Source organism: Athene cunicularia (assembly GCF_003259725.1).
Source record: "Athene cunicularia isolate RWA chromosome 7 unlocalized genomic scaffold, athCun1 chr7_part2, whole genome shotgun sequence".
NCBI lineage: Eukaryota > Metazoa > Chordata > Aves > Strigiformes > Strigidae > Athene > Athene cunicularia.
Window position 1 is genome coordinate 4,206,823 of NW_020799108.1, and position 17,639 is coordinate 4,224,461.

The 17,639-nt window shown below is 43.6% G+C and overlaps 1 protein-coding gene across 3 annotated transcripts; it reads right to left on the reverse strand.

The window, feature by feature from the left end:
* Window positions 1–40: 40 nt before the first annotated feature.
* LOC113482525 (caspase-10-like) lies at window positions 41–17,633 on the reverse strand. 3 transcript variants are annotated; one of them, XM_026853223.1, is made up of 11 exons: window positions 17,556–17,630; window positions 16,539–16,623; window positions 14,243–14,582; window positions 14,037–14,136; window positions 13,352–13,487; window positions 12,470–12,558; window positions 11,132–11,168; window positions 10,056–10,144; window positions 5,534–5,645; window positions 1,476–1,980; window positions 41–968 (listed from the first exon to the last, which is right to left on the reverse strand). In XM_026853223.1, the coding sequence occupies exons 3-11, from the start codon at window positions 14,554–14,556 to the stop codon at window positions 797–799; spliced, it is 1,554 nt and encodes a 517-aa protein (XP_026709024.1). In that variant the 5' UTR covers window positions 14,557–14,582; window positions 16,539–16,623; window positions 17,556–17,630; the 3' UTR covers window positions 41–796. The 3 variants fall into 3 exon arrangements, with proteins under 3 accessions (XP_026709024.1, XP_026709025.1, XP_026709026.1); XM_026853224.1 differs by lacking the exon at window positions 16,539–16,623 and having other exon boundaries at window positions 17,556–17,633; XM_026853225.1 differs by lacking the exons at window positions 10,056–10,144; window positions 11,132–11,168.
* Window positions 17,634–17,639: the final 6 nt, after the last annotated feature.

Sequence of the window (17,639 nt, forward strand, 5' to 3'; positions counted from 1 at the left end):
ATCAACAAGGAGCCTTGTTTCTTGTATGGCTGCATTTTGGATCTTAAAACAAGAAACAATAACCAGAAAATGTACTGCTTAACAAAGTTAATCAATCTGATAAACCTATACAGATACACTGCTGAATGCTGTATTTCACAGTGTGCAAATCCTCTACCCTAAATTGTCTTCCCAGAAATGATGGGGAAATGACAGTTTACAAGGTTTCACAGACAGAATACTACAGAGTATTTTGGATTTACTCAGTTTTGGAAAGATCTCATTATATACGAGGTTTATGTTAGCCATTAGGTGGTATCAGTATGCACCGTGGAACAAATTTCAAGAGTTAACGGGCTCTCCATTAAGTTAAACATAGTTTAGAGATCGAAGAAACCCTTTTACACTTCCAATTTAAGCTTTCTCCTCTTCATTTCCACATTTGTCTTTCTCGATGAACATAGCTAATGGATTTAGAGGCAGGATTTAAAATTGTTAGTCTGCAAAATAAAACACAAGGAGCCTAAATCAGACGATTAATAGTCCTGGTTTAGATATGTAAGGCTACATGCAACCCTTATGCTGTCAGAAAAACACTTATCTCTGCAGTTTATGCAGGTACAAAAACATTTAACATGACAGAAGTATGCCTCTCCCACATGGATTGTGTCTCCTCCAGTTTCACAGTTTGTTTGGCAAAAAATTTATGAGGCCTTGTCTTGAACCTAACAGTTCTTCAGGATTCTGGGTAACTGCCTTGAAATAGTTAGTGTAGTGAGTTGCATTTCAATGAGTTGCGCTGATAAAAGGATGTATTTTAAAAGCCTCGATGTTGCTGTGAAGGAGGAGGGTCTGTAGGTATTGGGAATATAAATTTTCTTCTTAAGGTATATGCTGGTTGGGGCATCTGCTTCTTTGTCCCTAAGCGGTCAACACGTCTTCCCACATCTTCATTAACTTCTGTAAGAATCGACAAAATATCTTCACCCCTAGATGGCCAGGAGAACAAAAATTAAAACATGACTTATTAATGAGCAGATGGCACTCCATTTAACACCTCCCAGATCATCCAGAAGATATAAAAATTTAAAACACAAACCCCACATCCTTTTTTCCAGATTCATTCTCTTTTGTTCTCATTTGAATCACACTAAAAACAAAAGACCTTTTCGTACTCTGTCTGCTTGATTCAATCAGTAAATAAAAGTTATAGAATATTTTTACCTAAATCCACTAAAGGAAAAAATGGCTCTGCCTTAAAGAATACAGATGGGAGGTTTTCAGTTTTTTTACAATAAACTTCATGTTCTCCAATTATCTCTATTGTACTCTCAGTGTTAATGTAAATTTATCAGTGGCAAACAAATCATCAGGTTAACAAATCTTGTTCACCTCAGAACATGGGTTAGTTGTTCCTATGTGAAGCTGCCTTTGGAGAATTAAAAAAGGGGAAGATCATCCTGTTTCTTCATGGAAGAGCTAAGCAAAGTATTTACCTTGGTACCAACAACTGTAACTTGCTGCACAGGGCCTGAATATACCAAGCACCCTGTTGAATGTGCCGGAAAGAGACATATCCGTCAATTGTGGCCATGCCTAGGAGGAAATCAGCCTCTTCAGGAATACTTTCAGAAGCAGAAATGCTCTGTTGCATGGAAGGCAAGTCAGGAATTCGTGCATCAGCTTCAACATAGACTGGACACTGTATCTCTTTACCCTGGCATGCTTGGATAAAGAAGAGTTTGGGTTTTTCAGCCAGCTGTGGACATTGTTTGGCAGTGAAGTGGGACATGATCCTGCGAATTGATACAAGTTCCTCATCTTTCCCATAGATTGCTCCTGACTCTCCATGAGATAGAATACAACATATAAAACAGTCCCTGTCTTTGTGATCTTGCAAACGCTGCCAAGTTTTCATGAGTTCTATAATCTGATGAGATGTCAGATCTCTGTAAGTCCTCACATCCAGACCAAGCCATGTGAATACTCGCTCCAGTTCCCCTGTAATTAAAACAAAAACAAAAGGAAAAATTGAGGCAGTAGAAAACCATTTTATGAAGTCATCATGCAAACTAATCTGAACAAGGAAAGACCTTAAACCCTGACACTTCTGTAGATTCATCCTTATGAATGTTCCACCTGGGGCCCAACTTAAATACCTCTATGCAAATGCACGTGGCATGGGTAATAAACAAGACAGGCTAGAGACATGCCCACACCTGCAGGGCTGCAATCTTACTGCCATCATGGAGATGTGATGGGATGGCTCCTGAGCGGAGTGCTGGAATGGAAGGAGACAGGCTCTTTAGGAAGGACAGGCAGGGGAGATGAGGAGAGGGGGTCATCCTCTATGTCAGTGACCAGCTGGAGTGCACAGAGACATGCCTGGGGATGGATGAGGTGCTGACTGAGCGCTTATGGGTCAGGATTAAAGGGGGGACAGGGACAACAGATCCTATACTGGGGTCTGTTACAGGCCACGTGACCAGAAAGACTGAGTGGGTGAGGCCCTCTACAGACGGGTAGGAGCAGCCTCACGTTCACAAGCCCTGGTCCTCATGGGGAGACTTCAACCACCCCATTATCTGTCTGAAGGACAACACTGCAGCATATAAGCAATCCAGGGAGGTTCCTGGAACACATTGATGGTAACTTCCTTCTCTAAGTGATAAAGGAGCAAACAAGGAGAGGTGCTGTGCTGGACCTTGTTCTCACCAACAAGGAGGGGCTGCCAGGGAGTGTGAAGCTCAGGGGCAGCCTGTGACCACGAAATAGTGGCATTCAAGATCCTTAGGGCAGTGAGGAGGGCGCTCAGCAAGCTCATTACTCTGGACTATGGAAGAGCAGACTCTAGCCTCTTCAGGGATCTGCTTGGCAGAGTAACATGGGATAAAGGCCTGGAGGGAAGAGGGGCCCAAGAACACTGGTTAATATTCAACAATCACCTTCTCCAAGCTCAGGAGCGATGCATCCCAACAAAGGGGAAGTCAGGAGGCTGCAGGGATGAACAAGGGGCTCCCGGACAAGCTCACACATAAAAAGGAAGCCTACAGAGGGTGGAAGCACGGACAGATAGCCTGGGAGGAGTACAGAGAAGCTGTCTGGGTAGCCAGGGATCAGGTTAGGAAGGGCAAAGCCCTCATAGAATTAAATCTGGCCAGGGACATCAAGGTCAGCAAAAAAAGCTTTTACAGGTGTCAGTGATAAAAGGAAGACTAGGGAAAAATGTGGGCCCTGTCCAGAAGGAAATGAGAGACCTGGTCACCTGGGATATGGAGAAGGCTGAAGTACTCGACTTTTTTGCCTCAGTCTTCAGTGGCAAGAGCTCCAGCCACACCACCCAAGATGCAGAAGACAAATGTGGGGACTGGGAGAAGGAAGAACCATTCACTGTAAGAGAAGATCAGGTTCAAGACCATCTAAGGAACCTAAAGGTGCTCAGGTCCATGGGACCTAATGAGATGCATCTGCGGGTCCTGGGGACCCTGGCAGATGAAGTGGTTAAGTCACTATCCATCATATCTGAGAAGTCACGAGAGTCCAGTGAAGTTCCCACTGATTGGAAAAGGGGAAACATAATCCCATTTTTAAAAAGGGAAAAAAGGAAGACCCGGAGAACTACAGGCCAGTCAGTCTCACCTCTGATCTGGAAACTGTGCCTAGGGTACATGGAAAATATGGAGGTGACTGGTGACAGCCAACTAACAGTAAATCATGTCTGACAAATCTGGCGGCCTTCTATGATGACGTTACAGCACTGGTAGATAAGGGAAGAGAAACTGACATAATCTATCTGGATTTCTGCAAAGCATTTCACACTTCCCTGCATGACATCCTTGTCTCTAAACTGGAGAGACATTGATTTGGATGGGTAAAGGAATTGGCTGGATGGTCACACTCAAAAGAGTTGTGGTCAACGACTCAATGTCTAAGTGAAGAGCAGCGATGAGTGATGTTCCTCAGGAGTCAGTGCTGGGACCGGTGCTGTTTAACATCTTTGTTGGTGACATCGACAGTGGGATTCAGTGCACCCTCAGCAAGTCTGCCAACGACACCAAGATGTGTGATGCAGTTGACACGCTGGAGGGAAGGGGTGTGCCATCCAGAGGGACCTGGACAGGCTGGAGAGGTGGGACTGTGCAAACCTCATGGAGTTCAACAAGGTGAAGTGCAAGGTCCTGCACATGGGTCAGGACAATCCCAAGCACAAATACAGGTTGGGCGAGGAGTGGATTGAGAGCAGCCCTGCGGCGAAGGACTTCGGGGTATTAGTGGATGGAAAACTGACTGTGAACCAGCAATGTGCGCTCACAGCCTAGAAAGCCAACCATGTTCTGGGCTGCATCAAGAGAAGTGTGGCCAGCAGGGCGAGGGAGGGGATTCTCCCTCTCTACTCCACTCTCATGAGACCCCACATGCAGTGCTGTGTTCAGCTCTGGGGCCCCCAACATAAGGAGGACATGGACCTACTCAAGCAGGTCCAGAGGAGGTCATGAAGATGATCAGGGGGCTGGAGCACCTCCCCTGTGAGGACAGGCTGAGAGAGTTGGGGTTGTTCAGCCCAGAGAAGAGAAGGCTCAGGGAGACCCTATAGCGGCCTTCCGGTACTTAAAGGGGGCTACAGGAGAGATGGGGAGGGACACTTTTGATCAGGAAGTGCGGGGATAGGACGAGGGGTAATGGTTTTAAACTGACAGAGGGTAGATTTAGATTAGATAGAAGGAAGAAATTCTTCCCTGTGAGGGTGGTGAGACACTGGCACAGGTTTCCCAGAGCAGCTGTGGCTGCCCCCTCCCTGGCAGGGTTCAAGGCCAGGTTGGACGGGGCTTTGAGCAGCCTGGGCTAGTGGAAGGGGTCCCTGCCCATGGCAGGGGGGTGGGAACTAGATGATCTTTAAGATCCCTTCCAACCCAAACCATTCTACCATTTTATGATTATACTAGTATCAATTAAAGGTTAACTGGAATAAAAAAAAACATGTCATCAGCTCAAACAGAGTTCCTGGATTTTTCTTAACAAGTTTCATAAAATACAATGGCAATTTACAATGTATATTGACACACTGAGCTCACAAATGACACCTGAAAATATGAGGAATCCTGTCCCCCTGCCAATTTTCTGCTTAGATCTTTCAAAACCTTCCTCACATAACTGTCAAAACTGTTCCATACACGAGATAAACTGAACAAAGTAAAATAAGAAGTATGCACTGAGTTGGTTGATTACAGAATTTTGCATCATATTATGTACAATGGTGTTTTACTTTAGTTTTAGTTCTCTTATTATAGCTATAGATAAAGGCTAAGTAAAAAGTGATTCTTAAAATGATTCAAGAATGATCCAGCTGCATCAGAAACTCAATGGTTACGCATCCTTTAACCCTCACTCCCCTAAGATACACAAAGGACATAATTCAACATGTATCAAAAATTTTATACTTTAAAAATATTAACTAACTAGAATATAGACAATAAAATGTAAAGCAATACTAGATAATTAACTCACAGAGGGAAACAGAGACTAATATTCCAAAAATCTCACTTCAGTAACTTACCAGCATCTTTACAAGAACCTTTTCTCTCCTGAAGAGACCTATCAAAGTTAACATTATTAATAACAAGACAAAATCCTCTGTGTGGTCCATCCATTTTGTAGCTTGTCATCTTCTGTAGAAAGGAGACGAAAAAAGCTTAGAGCCTCGAAGAATTTATTCAACTTACTCATATTTCCTTAACATGTCCAAAATTGGCATCCAAAAATTAAGAGGCACCTAAGACTGGGGGTTACTTTTGAAAAGCTGGAATTCATTGTGCTTCCTTGTGTGAAAAGCCATGGCTGAAGCCTCAAGCACACTCTGTCACCATACTATCAAACTGTAAAGGAAAGTTTTAGCAGCTGAGCTGGTCATCTGTACGCAAAAGAGAATTCAGCATCCAAACTCTGCAATCTGAATTGGGATACAAGTCCCCAACTGTTTCCAGTGTCACGACAATATTTTAACTTCAGATTGCAGAAGTTTCATAGTGAAACAGAATCACAGAATCATCTAGGTTGAAAAAGACCTCGAAGATCATCCAGTCCAACCATCCACCTAACACTGACAGTTCCCAACTCCACCAGATCCCACAGCGCTATGTCAACACGACTCTTAAACACCTCCAGGGATGGGGACTCCACCACCTCCCTGGGCAGCCCATTCCAACACCCAACAACCTGTTCTGGAAAGAAATGCTTCCTAATGTCCAGTCTAAACCTTCCCTGGCGCAACTTGAGGCCATTCCCTCATCCTATCACTTACTACTTGGTTAAAGAGACTCATCCCCATCTCTCTGCACCCTCCTTTCAGGTAGCTGTAGAGGGTGATGAGGTCTCCCCTCAGCCTCCTCTTCTCCAGACTAAATCCCCCCCAGTTCCCTCAGCCGCTCTTCGTACGACCTGTGCTCCTGACCCTGCACCAGCTTCGTTGCCCTTCTCTGGACACACTTGAGTAACTCAATGTCATTTTTGTAGTGAGGGGCCCAAAACTGAACACAGTTCCAGGTGAGGCCTCACCAGTGCTGAGTACAGGAGTTTGATCCTTCCCTGTCCCTACTGGCCACACTATTGCTGACACAAGCCAGGATGCCATTGGCCTCCCTGGCCCCTTGGGCATACTGCTGGCTCCTGCTCAGCCAGCTGTCAATCAGCACCCCCAGGTCCCTCTCTGACTGGCAGCTCTCCAGCCACTCCTCCCCAAGCCTGTAGCGCTGCTGGGGGTTGTTGTGGCCAAAGTGCAGAACCTGGCATTTGGCCTCATTGAAATTCCCCCAGTTGGCCTCAGCCCATCGCTCCAGCCTGTCCAGGTCTCTTGGTAAAGCCTCCCTACCCTTGAGCAGATCAACACTCCCACCCAACTGGGTGTCATCTGCAAACTGACTGAGGGTGCACTCGATCCCTCACATCTAGATCACCAATGTTAAACAGGAGTGGCCCCAAAACCAAGCCCTGGGGGACACCACTCGTGACTAGCTGCCAACTGGATTTAACTCCGTTCACCACCACTCTTTGGGCCCGGCCAGCCAGCCAGTTTTTTACCCAGCAAAGCGTGTGCCCATCCAAGCCGCAAGCATTCAGTTTCACCAGGAGAATACTGTGGGAAACGGTGTCAAAGGCCTTGCTAAAGCCAAGGTAAAACTTATCCAATAAGCAGGTCGCCCTGTTGTAGAAGATCAGGTTTGTCAGGCAGGACCTGCCTTTCATAAACCCATGCTGACTGGGCCTGATCTCCTGGTTGTCTATTATATGACTTTTAATGGCACCCAAGATGACCTGCTCCATGACCTTCCCTGGCACCGAGGTCACACTGACAGGTCTATAGTTTCCCAGATCCTCCTTTCTGCCTCTCTTGTAGATGGGTGTCACATTTGCACCCTCCAGTCCAATGGGACCTCCCCAGTCAGCCATGACTCCAGGTAAATCATGGACAGCGGCTTGGCGAGCACATCTGCCAACTCTTTCAGCACCCTTGGGTGTAACCCATCTGCTCCCACAGACTTGTGTGCATCCAAGAGGTGCAAGCAGGTCTCTGACCACCTCCTCTTCAACTGTGCTGACCTCAATCTGCTTCTCCTCCCCATCTTCCAGCTCATGAGGCTGAGTGTCCAGGGAACAGCCACTTCCACTGCTAAAGACTGAGGCAAAGTAGGTGTTGAGCATCTCAGCCTTTTCCTCATCCTTAGTTACCATGTTTCCCTCTGCATCCAATAAAGGAGGGAGATTTTCCCTAATCCTCCTTTTGCTGTTAATGAATTTATAGAAACATTTTTTGTTATCCTTAACAACTGTAGCCAGCTTGAGCTCTATCTGTGCTTTGGCTCTCCTAATGTTCTCCCTGCATAACTTCACTACATCTTTATAGTCTTCATGAGAGACCTGGCCCCTCTTCCAAAGGCAATAGATTCTCCTTTTGTTCTTGAGATCCAGGCAAAGGTCCCTGTTTAGCCAGGCCGGTCTCCTTCCCCACCTGCTTGTTTTCCAGCACACAGGAACAGCCTGATCCTGTGCCATTACGACTTCGCTCTTGAAGTATGTTCAGCCTTCCTGGACTCCCATTTCCTTCAGGGCAGTCTCCCAAGGCAATTTTGTTAATCAGCCTTTTGAACAGTTCAGAGTTAGCCCTGCGGAAGTCTAAGGTGGCAGTTTTACTAACCTCTCTCTTTGTTTCTTGAAGGATCGAAACCTCAATCATCTCATGATCGCTGCACACTAGATGGCCTCCAACCTTTACCTCCCCCACAAGCTCTTCCCTGTTCACAAGAAGCAGGTCCAGGAGGGCACCTTCCCTGCTGGCTCACTCACCAGCTGGGTGAGGAAGTTATCCTCCACACGTTCCAGGAACCTCCTGGATTGTTCCTTCTCTGCTGTGTTGTGTTCCCAGCAGATACCCGGGAGGTTAAAAGTCCCTCACAAGAACAATGGCAAGTGACTGTGAGATTTCTCCCAACTGTTTACTGAAAGCTTCATCTACCTCACCACTTTGGTTGGGGGGGTCTGTAGCAGACTCCCACAGCAAGATCTGCTTTATTGGCCCTTAACCTAACCCACACACTGTCAACCCCGTTATCACTGTACTTGATTTCTGAGCTCTGTATTCTCTAACATACAGGGCCACTCTACCACCTCTCCTTCCCTGTCTGTCCCTCCTGAAGAGCTTGTAGCCATTGTCTGAAGCACTCCAGTTGTGTAAGGCATCCCACCACGTTTCTGTTATAGCTACTATGTCATAGTTCTCGTGCTGCATCATGGCCTCAAGCTCTCCCTGTTTGTTGCTGTGTGCATCGGTATAGATGCCCTTGAGATGAGCTAATGAATCCAACACCTTTCTGTGAGCGTGGGCCCCACTCCCTACCAGACCCTTCTCAGGTGCTTCCATGGTTCCTAAACATCTTTCCTTCCTCTCAAATGAAACGATATGATGTTAGACCTCTGACTTGTTTTTCCTGAGAGTAGTGATGAATACTTGGAGCAGGTGGTTCATACTGATCCACCAGAAAGGGATGCAGGCAGAGTGATCTCAGAAGTGCATAAAGCTGCCACACTATTAGTTTTGCTAAGACTTAAAAGTTACCTCCCACTCTTAAGAAAGAACATTTTAAAAACTGAAGAGACACCAAAACTTCAAGTACCATCTCTTCAAGTCTGACCTCAGGTTGAAGTCAAAAACTCCCAGCACTCCAGTTCCTTTCTGCTCACTAAAGAGAGCAACACCTGCTTTTGTGTGTTTTAGTAGAACAAAATGAAGGCAGTGCTCCAAGATCCTTCAACAGCAACAAGAAGTGCTTTTGCTACAGCACTCTGAACATCAGGTGATGAAAATGTTATAACACAGATAAGTTATAACACAGAACTCCAAGAAATTAAATATCTATAAATAAATGCAGCAACTTGCTCCCTCAATATCCATGCTCATCAGAAGGAAAAAGCCACAGGGAGAATTCAGTGGTTACACTGCTGTACAATGTTAAAGAGTGCACATAAGGCTTCTAAGAAGGGATCTCACAAAATGGATCTTTTACCTGGTACCAAAACCTCTGGTTTATTGAGGAAGATTGTTACATGCCTGCAATGGCTTACCAAAAACTCTTGTATTCTTTCAGCCCTCTCACAAGGCCACTGTATACTACCCCTTATTGTTTTTAATTTCAAGATGCCCTGAAGCTTCTTCTAAGCCAGATCCAGAAAGAGAACTGAGAAGCTATGTTTGTCTCCATGTCTTAAACACTCTGCTGCCATCTCCAAAACACACAACTTTAAAAAATGCCAAACATCTTGCCTGTATCAGGAAGATAAGCAGATGCACTGGTGTGTGGATATCATCAAAGGTATTATGTTTGTTTTGCCTCTACCACACCTTTCAATACTGTTAATGTTCTGGCCTCCAAGGTTAAAATAGTCTCTGAAATGTTGCAGTTGATCAGACAACTCAAAAAACTTCATAAAACACACATGAAGTCCTTGCATGATCAATGTCATTACAGGGATGAAGACCTCACACACCCAGGTATTGAAAAAGAAGGATTTAAGAGATTGTCTCAAACCTTGGATTCATTTTCTACATTGTTGAATTCTCCAGGCAGCTCCATGTTCATTTCTGAGAAGCCTTGTGTAAGATTAGCTGCTTTGTTATCTAGGAAAAAAACCCAGCATAGATATTTATGAAAAGAAATCCAGTACTGGTGGATCTAGCAGAAAGGAGTTTAGCTACAATACAGGTCCCTGAGACATTCAAATGAATTTTTCATTTGGAAATAATCTTAGAAATAATCTGTACTGTAAGAAGGATCTGCAGTGTTTCTACTGAAGCTCCCATTACAGATTTTTCTTTTGTTTGTTCCCGAATCACTGTAGTAACTCTCAGACTGACTTTCAGAGCAAGGCTTCATTGACAGAACTTGAAGGTGGAGAAGAGCTGACAGATGTTGTACTGCTATACTTTGCAACTCATCTATCTGATGTTGAGTCACAAAGATGGATGCAAACTACCCACTGTAATTTGTACAGAATCTTTTCAGAGATCTGATCCAAAATGTAACTTCATTTATTGCTGCTTTGCTTACTTCTTCTGAATGTCCTAAACTGCTTGTCTCCTTTTGCACAAATTGCACACTATTTAATGCATTCAAAACATCCATCTCTACCATGCAATACTTCCAGGCTCTTCAACATAATGATCTATACAGCAAAAGACATCAGAAGTAAAATCCTGCACCTAAAACGCTAACATCTCAATTTTACAAAGAGTCATAATGTGCCATTCTCTTGTTCTCCCAGGGATATTTAAACAGAAAACTTGTTTTTTGTTTTCAGGAAAGAAATAATCATTTTGCTTCTAATCAGACCAGCCCTTATTTCACTTCCCAGAAAGCACATTAGTTAGTTTCTAGTAAATGACTGAAAAAGTATACAGGATTTGCCAATTTTCTCTTGCCTCTTTTATATAAGAGCAGAAATCCTCCAAATCTGTATGTGCAGAAAGCAAAAGACCCTTCCAAGAATACAGCAAGGTAAGTGTGCTGCATTAAACCAAATGCTAGAAATTTCCCAGAGAAAGTAAAGGAATGCAACATTAAACATGAAGGTACTAAAAGCCAAACACATTTTCAGAAATTCTTACCATTGATGTTAGAAACGACAGATTTGATTGAGGTCTCCTATTTTTTGAGTGGGGGGAATACCACGTTAAAAATTGTTAGTACATATAATAAATTTTCATAGTGATTTCTGAAAAATAGGCTTAATATAAAGCTCTTTAAGTCATGAGTAGGAAAACTACTGAATTCCTAAGAGTAGCAAAGCATTTAATAATGAAATTACAAAAGACTTCCCCACTTACAGCAGATCTCACAGAGCTGCAAACAAATATATTTTCTCTTAAGGACAAAGGGAAACAGCAACGAATTTTCTTTCACTTCCAAATGATCCTCTCATTATAGGGGTAAGCAGTCATTATAAACAAAATAAAGGTCCCAACATAGTCCTAATCATTTCTCTTTTATAGTCAATTATTTGAATATAAACCATTGTAACTAGTGATTCTAGTCCTGCCTAAAAGACATCTTCCAGCATTAAGTTTAAATGGCTTATTATGCAGCATGGAGAAAGCCTACAACCTCTCATCATCTTAAAGAAAAATCAAACATGACCATCAGGATTATGGAAACAATCTTTTAGTCATTTTTAAAAAATCTTTTAAATCTATGTTTTCTCACTAGAACTACATTTATTTTCTGACTGTGCTAAGTGCAATGGATGAAGGCTTCCCCAAACCCTCTGCAAGTATAGAGCAAATACATCTCAAAGCAGGAGTAATGCAAACCCTTCTGATATTAAATAGCTCGTTTTCCTCAGCTCTTGTCTACAACTTCACTCCTGGGAAGTATCCTTAGAAAGATCTCTGTTCTCCTCATTCAGAACTGGGTTAAAACTCCCTCCCTTCCTCTCCCCCCAGAAAAAGATCAGTTATAGCCCTGAGAAGTTTCCCAGTCTGATTCATTATGCAGCTGCAGGAGGGGTTTAACTGATCAAGGACTGGTACATTGAGAAATTGGGACCACTCCCTTCAGCAGCAGTTTGACCTGATTATCAAAGTACGGTGTTAGCCTTTAGAGATAGTTTAGTGTTGACCAGCTGAAACTTTAAAAATCAGCACTAAGTGACTGACCTGTTCTCTAGAAGGCACCTGTCTAGCTTTTTCACTCATTCATCTCTCTTTCTAACATTTTTTCCCCCCAATTGCACATGACCAATAGTAGTATTTTTGACTTCCACTATTTGACACCATATCCAGCTGTATTTCTTACATGCTGAACAAAGATGCTTGTTCCCCTCCTAAACCAAGTAAGAAAACTAACCAAAAAATCTCACAGTTGGTACAGTTTAAAAATACAGGCAAGAAAAAAACTCAAGCCCCCAACCACTAAAACCCAAACTGGCAGTATGTACTCCAGCGTACCTGTGAGGAAGTGAATACTCTGATGGCTCCAGTGTGAGACAGTGAAGATTCCTTGACTGGCAGAGTGTTCTCCTGGTGAGGCAGAGACACTAAGAGCAGAAAGAGATAAAATGAGAGAAGCCAAGTGCCTTTTAGTTAAATCAGTATGAATCTGCACCTTAGGCAAATGCAGATCTATACTTACTGAAAGACATATTTAAAATGAAAGCAACTTTGAAACACTCAGAAAGCATGGGGGAATGGAACTCATGAAACACCGAGTGCCCTTCCACCTACTGGGGAAACATAGCTTTGTACTTCCCAGATTTGTTTCCCAGTGCTTAAATAAATGGAAATAGAACTTTTTCTCTAGTATGCTTATAGCCACTCCACAGGACACTAAATGAAGGAATATTACAAACTACAGTATAACCTCTGATAACATGAATCACACATTTAATAATAAAGCCTACCACATATCAGACACAAATGCACGCATGGTTTGCCTTGCCAGCTTATTAGCAGACAACTGTCTTGTTGTAGTGTACCTTCATATATCACATATATCCTTTTACAGGACACTCATCATCATCTCCATACTACTCATGGGGAAATGGAGAAATGTGACATAACTATAAATGGATTTTCAGTTTCCCAGCTTGTTCTGTATGCGCTCACCTTCTCTGTGTGGCCTCAGATATTCCATCATGTCCCTACTGAAATTCATCTAGGAAGTAATGCAAGCTAGGGACTGTTATGCCAAATTTGTGTGTGAAGATGAGCAATCCCACTCTAGCTCCTGTTCTGACACTGCACACATAAGACCTTGAGATTCAGTTGCCCAGACCCTTCTAGTGCTTCCTGCATTTTAGCAAACCTACTCCCTGACTGTGAATTTCTCACCTTTTGCCCTTTTGTAGCAGTTTACTGTTTCCAGGAGATCAGGTGAAACATTCATACAGACTTCCTCCAGCATCTGTACATTGTTTTCAGTTAAAAGGCCCTGTTTTTCCAATAAAATCAGCAATTCCAGAGCAGACTGGCAGGCAAAAGGAGAGAGCAAAATATAATTATCATTCCTTAGAACTCAAAACCTGCCTCAGCCCTGTCTGCCTCAAACAATCAGATTATTATCTGCTTTGCTTCCTATCGACAAGGCCCAAACAGTCAGTTCTACATCACCGTGGGAGGTAGAAATGTTGCTTCATGGAAAGCTACTGGTTGCGTTATTACTTGTTTAAACAGAGTCACCCAAACCACAGTAATGGCTCGTCTTCGAGAAGGCTTTATTGCTGTGAAATGGTACCAATGACATATGGACATGAATCTTCTTTGCACACAGCTCAAGCAGGGTGAAGATTTGATTTGTCACCCTTTTATGATCTAATGCAAGACTGTGGACTGTCAGTGGTTGACCTTGGCACACTTACCTGACAACAGCTTCCTCCTTGCTAACCCTAAAAATACTGACCAGCCTAGTTGCAGATTATGCCCTATTCTCCCAAATACTTTTCATGCTTTTTCTCCTATTTCTCCCACTCCTTCTTTCCTTCCCACCATACACACAGTTGGCTCTCTCCACACATACAAGAGTTATCCGGCGCTTTGGAAGATAATTTTGCAGGAGGAATATGATATCCTTCAGCATCTCATTGCTAATGTTCTCTGACAATTCATACAGCATCTGCCTGTAACAGAACAGAAGACAGTGTAGAAACTAAAAGTAAACTGGGAATTTAAAAAAAGAAAGGGAAACAGTATGGCATAGATGGCAGAATCCCACAGCAAGCTTACCTGTACAGAGACACTCTTCCCTTCTCATGCAGACATTCTTGCACTTTCTCCTTGGTATAACCAAGTTTCTTGAGCAAGGAGTGACATTTAATTCTGTATAAGAGTTCAGCTAGTAGGAAAGTATCTTCCTCATTCAGATATTCTTCAGCCATGAGAAGCTGAAAGATGTCCACTGCTGACTCCACACTTTCTAGTTTTTTGAATGGGAGCAAGTCAGTACAGAGAAATTTTAAAGCTGCTACATCTTCAGTCACCAGGTTTTCATCAATGAGCAGGAGCTGCTGACGGAACTTCAAGCTGACATCATCCTCCATGTTGGTGGAATCAACAGTCTCTCTGCCTGAAAGTAGAAAGCAAACGGTTAATAACGCTTGAATCTTCAATACAACAATCCTTGTAATAAGAATTCATCCAACAGCTGTTTGGAAGCCCTAAATTCTCTGCAGAAGCGGAGTTTTCTTTTAAATAAATGTGAAACTTCATTCTCCAAACACAAGACTACAACAAAGCCCAGATTTAGCAGAAGCTCTGAACAACCCAGTCTAAATTTGAAGTTAGCCCTGCTCTGAGCAGAAAACGGAGCTAGATGACCTCAAGAGGCCCCTAAATTACTCCATTTCTTTCAAGTATCTTCCATGTTCGGATCTTTGCTTCTCTCCATTCTAGGTGGGAAGAGTCACTGCAGTAACTTATTATAATTCTCAGTGGAGGGAGCACAGTGGTTCACACATACTCCTTGATCAGCAGTCCAAGGGCTCATTTTTCTCTGGCTGTAACAGGAAGGTGTTCCTCTGTTACAAGCCTGACACCCAAGCTGAAGCTGTGGAATATCCATCCACTCCCAGTCACATCTTGCTAGTGGACCGTGTTTCACCTCCCATGAAAAACCCTAAAGTCTCCCTTATAAGTATATGTCAACTAAAATGTAATAGCACTCAGTCTAAATAGGTTCTACACAGGCAACTCACTGAAGTTCAATAATCACCCTTCCACCACACCCAACTTCTTCCACATAGCCTAGGCAATTCTGTTCTGCCTGTGGAAGGTTATATACCTAAAAATGGGCAGGTAGGTCTTCAGTCTTTTGTTTAGAGCAGCTGGAAGCAGCAAAGCTTTCTACATGAGGGAGCATGAGAAAAAAATCAGAGAAGCAGAGCAGGAACAGAACCTCTGAATCCAAAGCCTTGAAGTCCCCCCTGGGGGGACAGCTCAGCAGATAAACCACAGAGGATATCATAGCACAGGGGGTCACAGAGAAGAGACTGTTACATTTTTGTGTTCAGAGACAGATAGAAAATACAATCCCCAAGTCCAGATGCCCAGTTAGGAAACGAGGTTTGACAGAGCCCAGGAATCCTGAACTGTGTCCTTTCCTTTGAGTCAGAAGACAGAGCCTGTGCAAAAATAAAGGTTGGATTGCTTTTTCCTGTATTCAGACTTACTCTCCCATAGCTCAATAACTGTTCTTCATATTCCTTTCCTCCTCGTATGAAATCCCATATATTGTGACATAGCTCAAGCACTTAAAGTGTTATCAAAAAGGTTCAGATCTCAGTCTATTATCTACACACAGAAATTTTATCACTTCACAATAAATCAGACTTTAATTTAGCTAAAAGCTACTTTGAAACCTTATCTAGATGTTTTATCAATTCAATTTAGCAGAATAACTTGTTAAACTGATTTCTGCCTAAACTAACAAGCCTATATAATTCAAGTTCAAACTGAGTTATGACAATTCAGAATTTAGACCAAATTATTTCAATTAAATGAGATAAAAACCACATTGCTTGAGGAGAATGGGGGCAAGTTGTGTGTACACCAGGTATGTATGTAAGTCATTTCCTCAGCAAATCAAACCGAAGCATGATCCAGCACAAATTCCTGTTTTCAAGTTTCAAGTTTTCAAGTCTGTGTTACTGCCATTCTTGGAAAGCTTTGTTCACTCCGAACATCACCTGCTCGAGCTTGGAATACCCTCCAGACCTCTCAACAGGTGCTGCATTTACTAGCTGTCTGTAACCCTTTCTCCCCAGTACTGCAATGAAAAGAAATACTGCAGGCTCGCTGACTGCTCAACCACTGCTTGGCTTACTGCCAAGTGTTTTTAGAACTCTACCACTTCATGCATTTTAGAGGCCGTTTATAAAACATCACGGTAAAAGACAGAGTCCTAAAGCAAAGATGGAAAACGAGCAAACAATCCCTACTCCAGGAGAACAAGATGATAGTAAGCAACACCCAACACTAGTACAGCCGGGAGCCAGGTTTGCCGCGGCTGACTCTTAACACTTACAGCTAGAGCTAGCAGGACATCAGCAAGCAGATCATCGACACACAATAAAGTTATGGATCAGCGTCTCAATGCTTTGTAATAATCCCTTGGAGGAGGAAGATTAGTGTGAGGAAGGCAAAAAAAAGCAAAGAAATATCGACAAAGCATTAAACAATGCTAGCCCTCAGGCAGTGTTAGCTAGATAACATTTTACAGAAAACAGGATAGATAGTAAACTAACCCCCGTCTTTGAGATAAAGGGGGAGCCGTACCAGCTAAAGGATGACCAATACCTAATAACATCAAGGATTTACTTCCTGGAACATCTTGATAGACACAAAAGTTCCAATTAACAAAACAAACGGGTAAAACCGACTAAAACCTGGAGATGAGCCAAAGGTCTAGAGAGCATGCGCAGGAAGCGAAGTTAAAAAGTTAATGAAGAAGGAGTCTTACTTCATCCTGAAGACCCTTGAAGACCCCGGCCCACTCTCACCAGGGGGCACTGCGCAGGCGCGAAGAACATGGGGGGCGGGGAAGGGGGCAAGAGGGGAATTTCTCGGAACCAACTGTAATATTCCCTCCTCATCTTCGGAATCCTAATGCATATGTAACATTTCAAACAATAAAAGGAGCTGGGGTTTTTTTGGCTCCCGAAGTGCACGTTTGTGGCGGAGCGATCCCCCGTGTGCCCGAAGTCGTAATAAACATACCACTTTATAACTCTTAGTGAGTTGTAGAGTTTGATTCCGCGCCTCAGATCACATAAACAGTGAGGATCATCAAATTACTGTTTTTTCCGTGTAAGTTTTATTGACTGGGAAACTGCCAGACTAAAAGGTTTGGGAACAATGCAAAGCCACGGAGCACAGGCGAATGCCGAGGCTCAGCTCACAGTCCCACACGCACGGAGAACGTTCGGCCCCGGCCCCGCAGGCAGCCGTACCACAGCGGAAGGAAGGCGCGGGACTGAGGCTCCGGGTCGGGGAGCTGATGCCTTCCTTCGTTCCCTCTCCACTTCAGTCCCCCCTTTCTTACCTCGTACGTGAATTCCGACCCCGTCGCCTCTCCCGGCAGCTGCTCTGGGGGCGGCGCCGAGCGGTGCCCGCGCCGTGTCCCAGC

Coding starts and splice junctions, on each gene's coding strand:
- LOC113482525 (XM_026853224.1), bottom strand. CDS start 14,556: ATGGAGGATGATGTCAGCTTGAAGTTCCGTCAGCAGCTCCTGCTCATT. Junction 1,981..5,533: donor AGGTTCTTGTAAAGATGCTG/GTAAGTTACTGA, acceptor TTTTAATTACAG/GGGAACTGGAGCGAGTATTC. Junction 969..1,475: donor TTACAGTTGTTGGTACCAAG/GTAAATACTTTG, acceptor CTGGCCATCTAG/GGGTGAAGATATTTTGTCGA.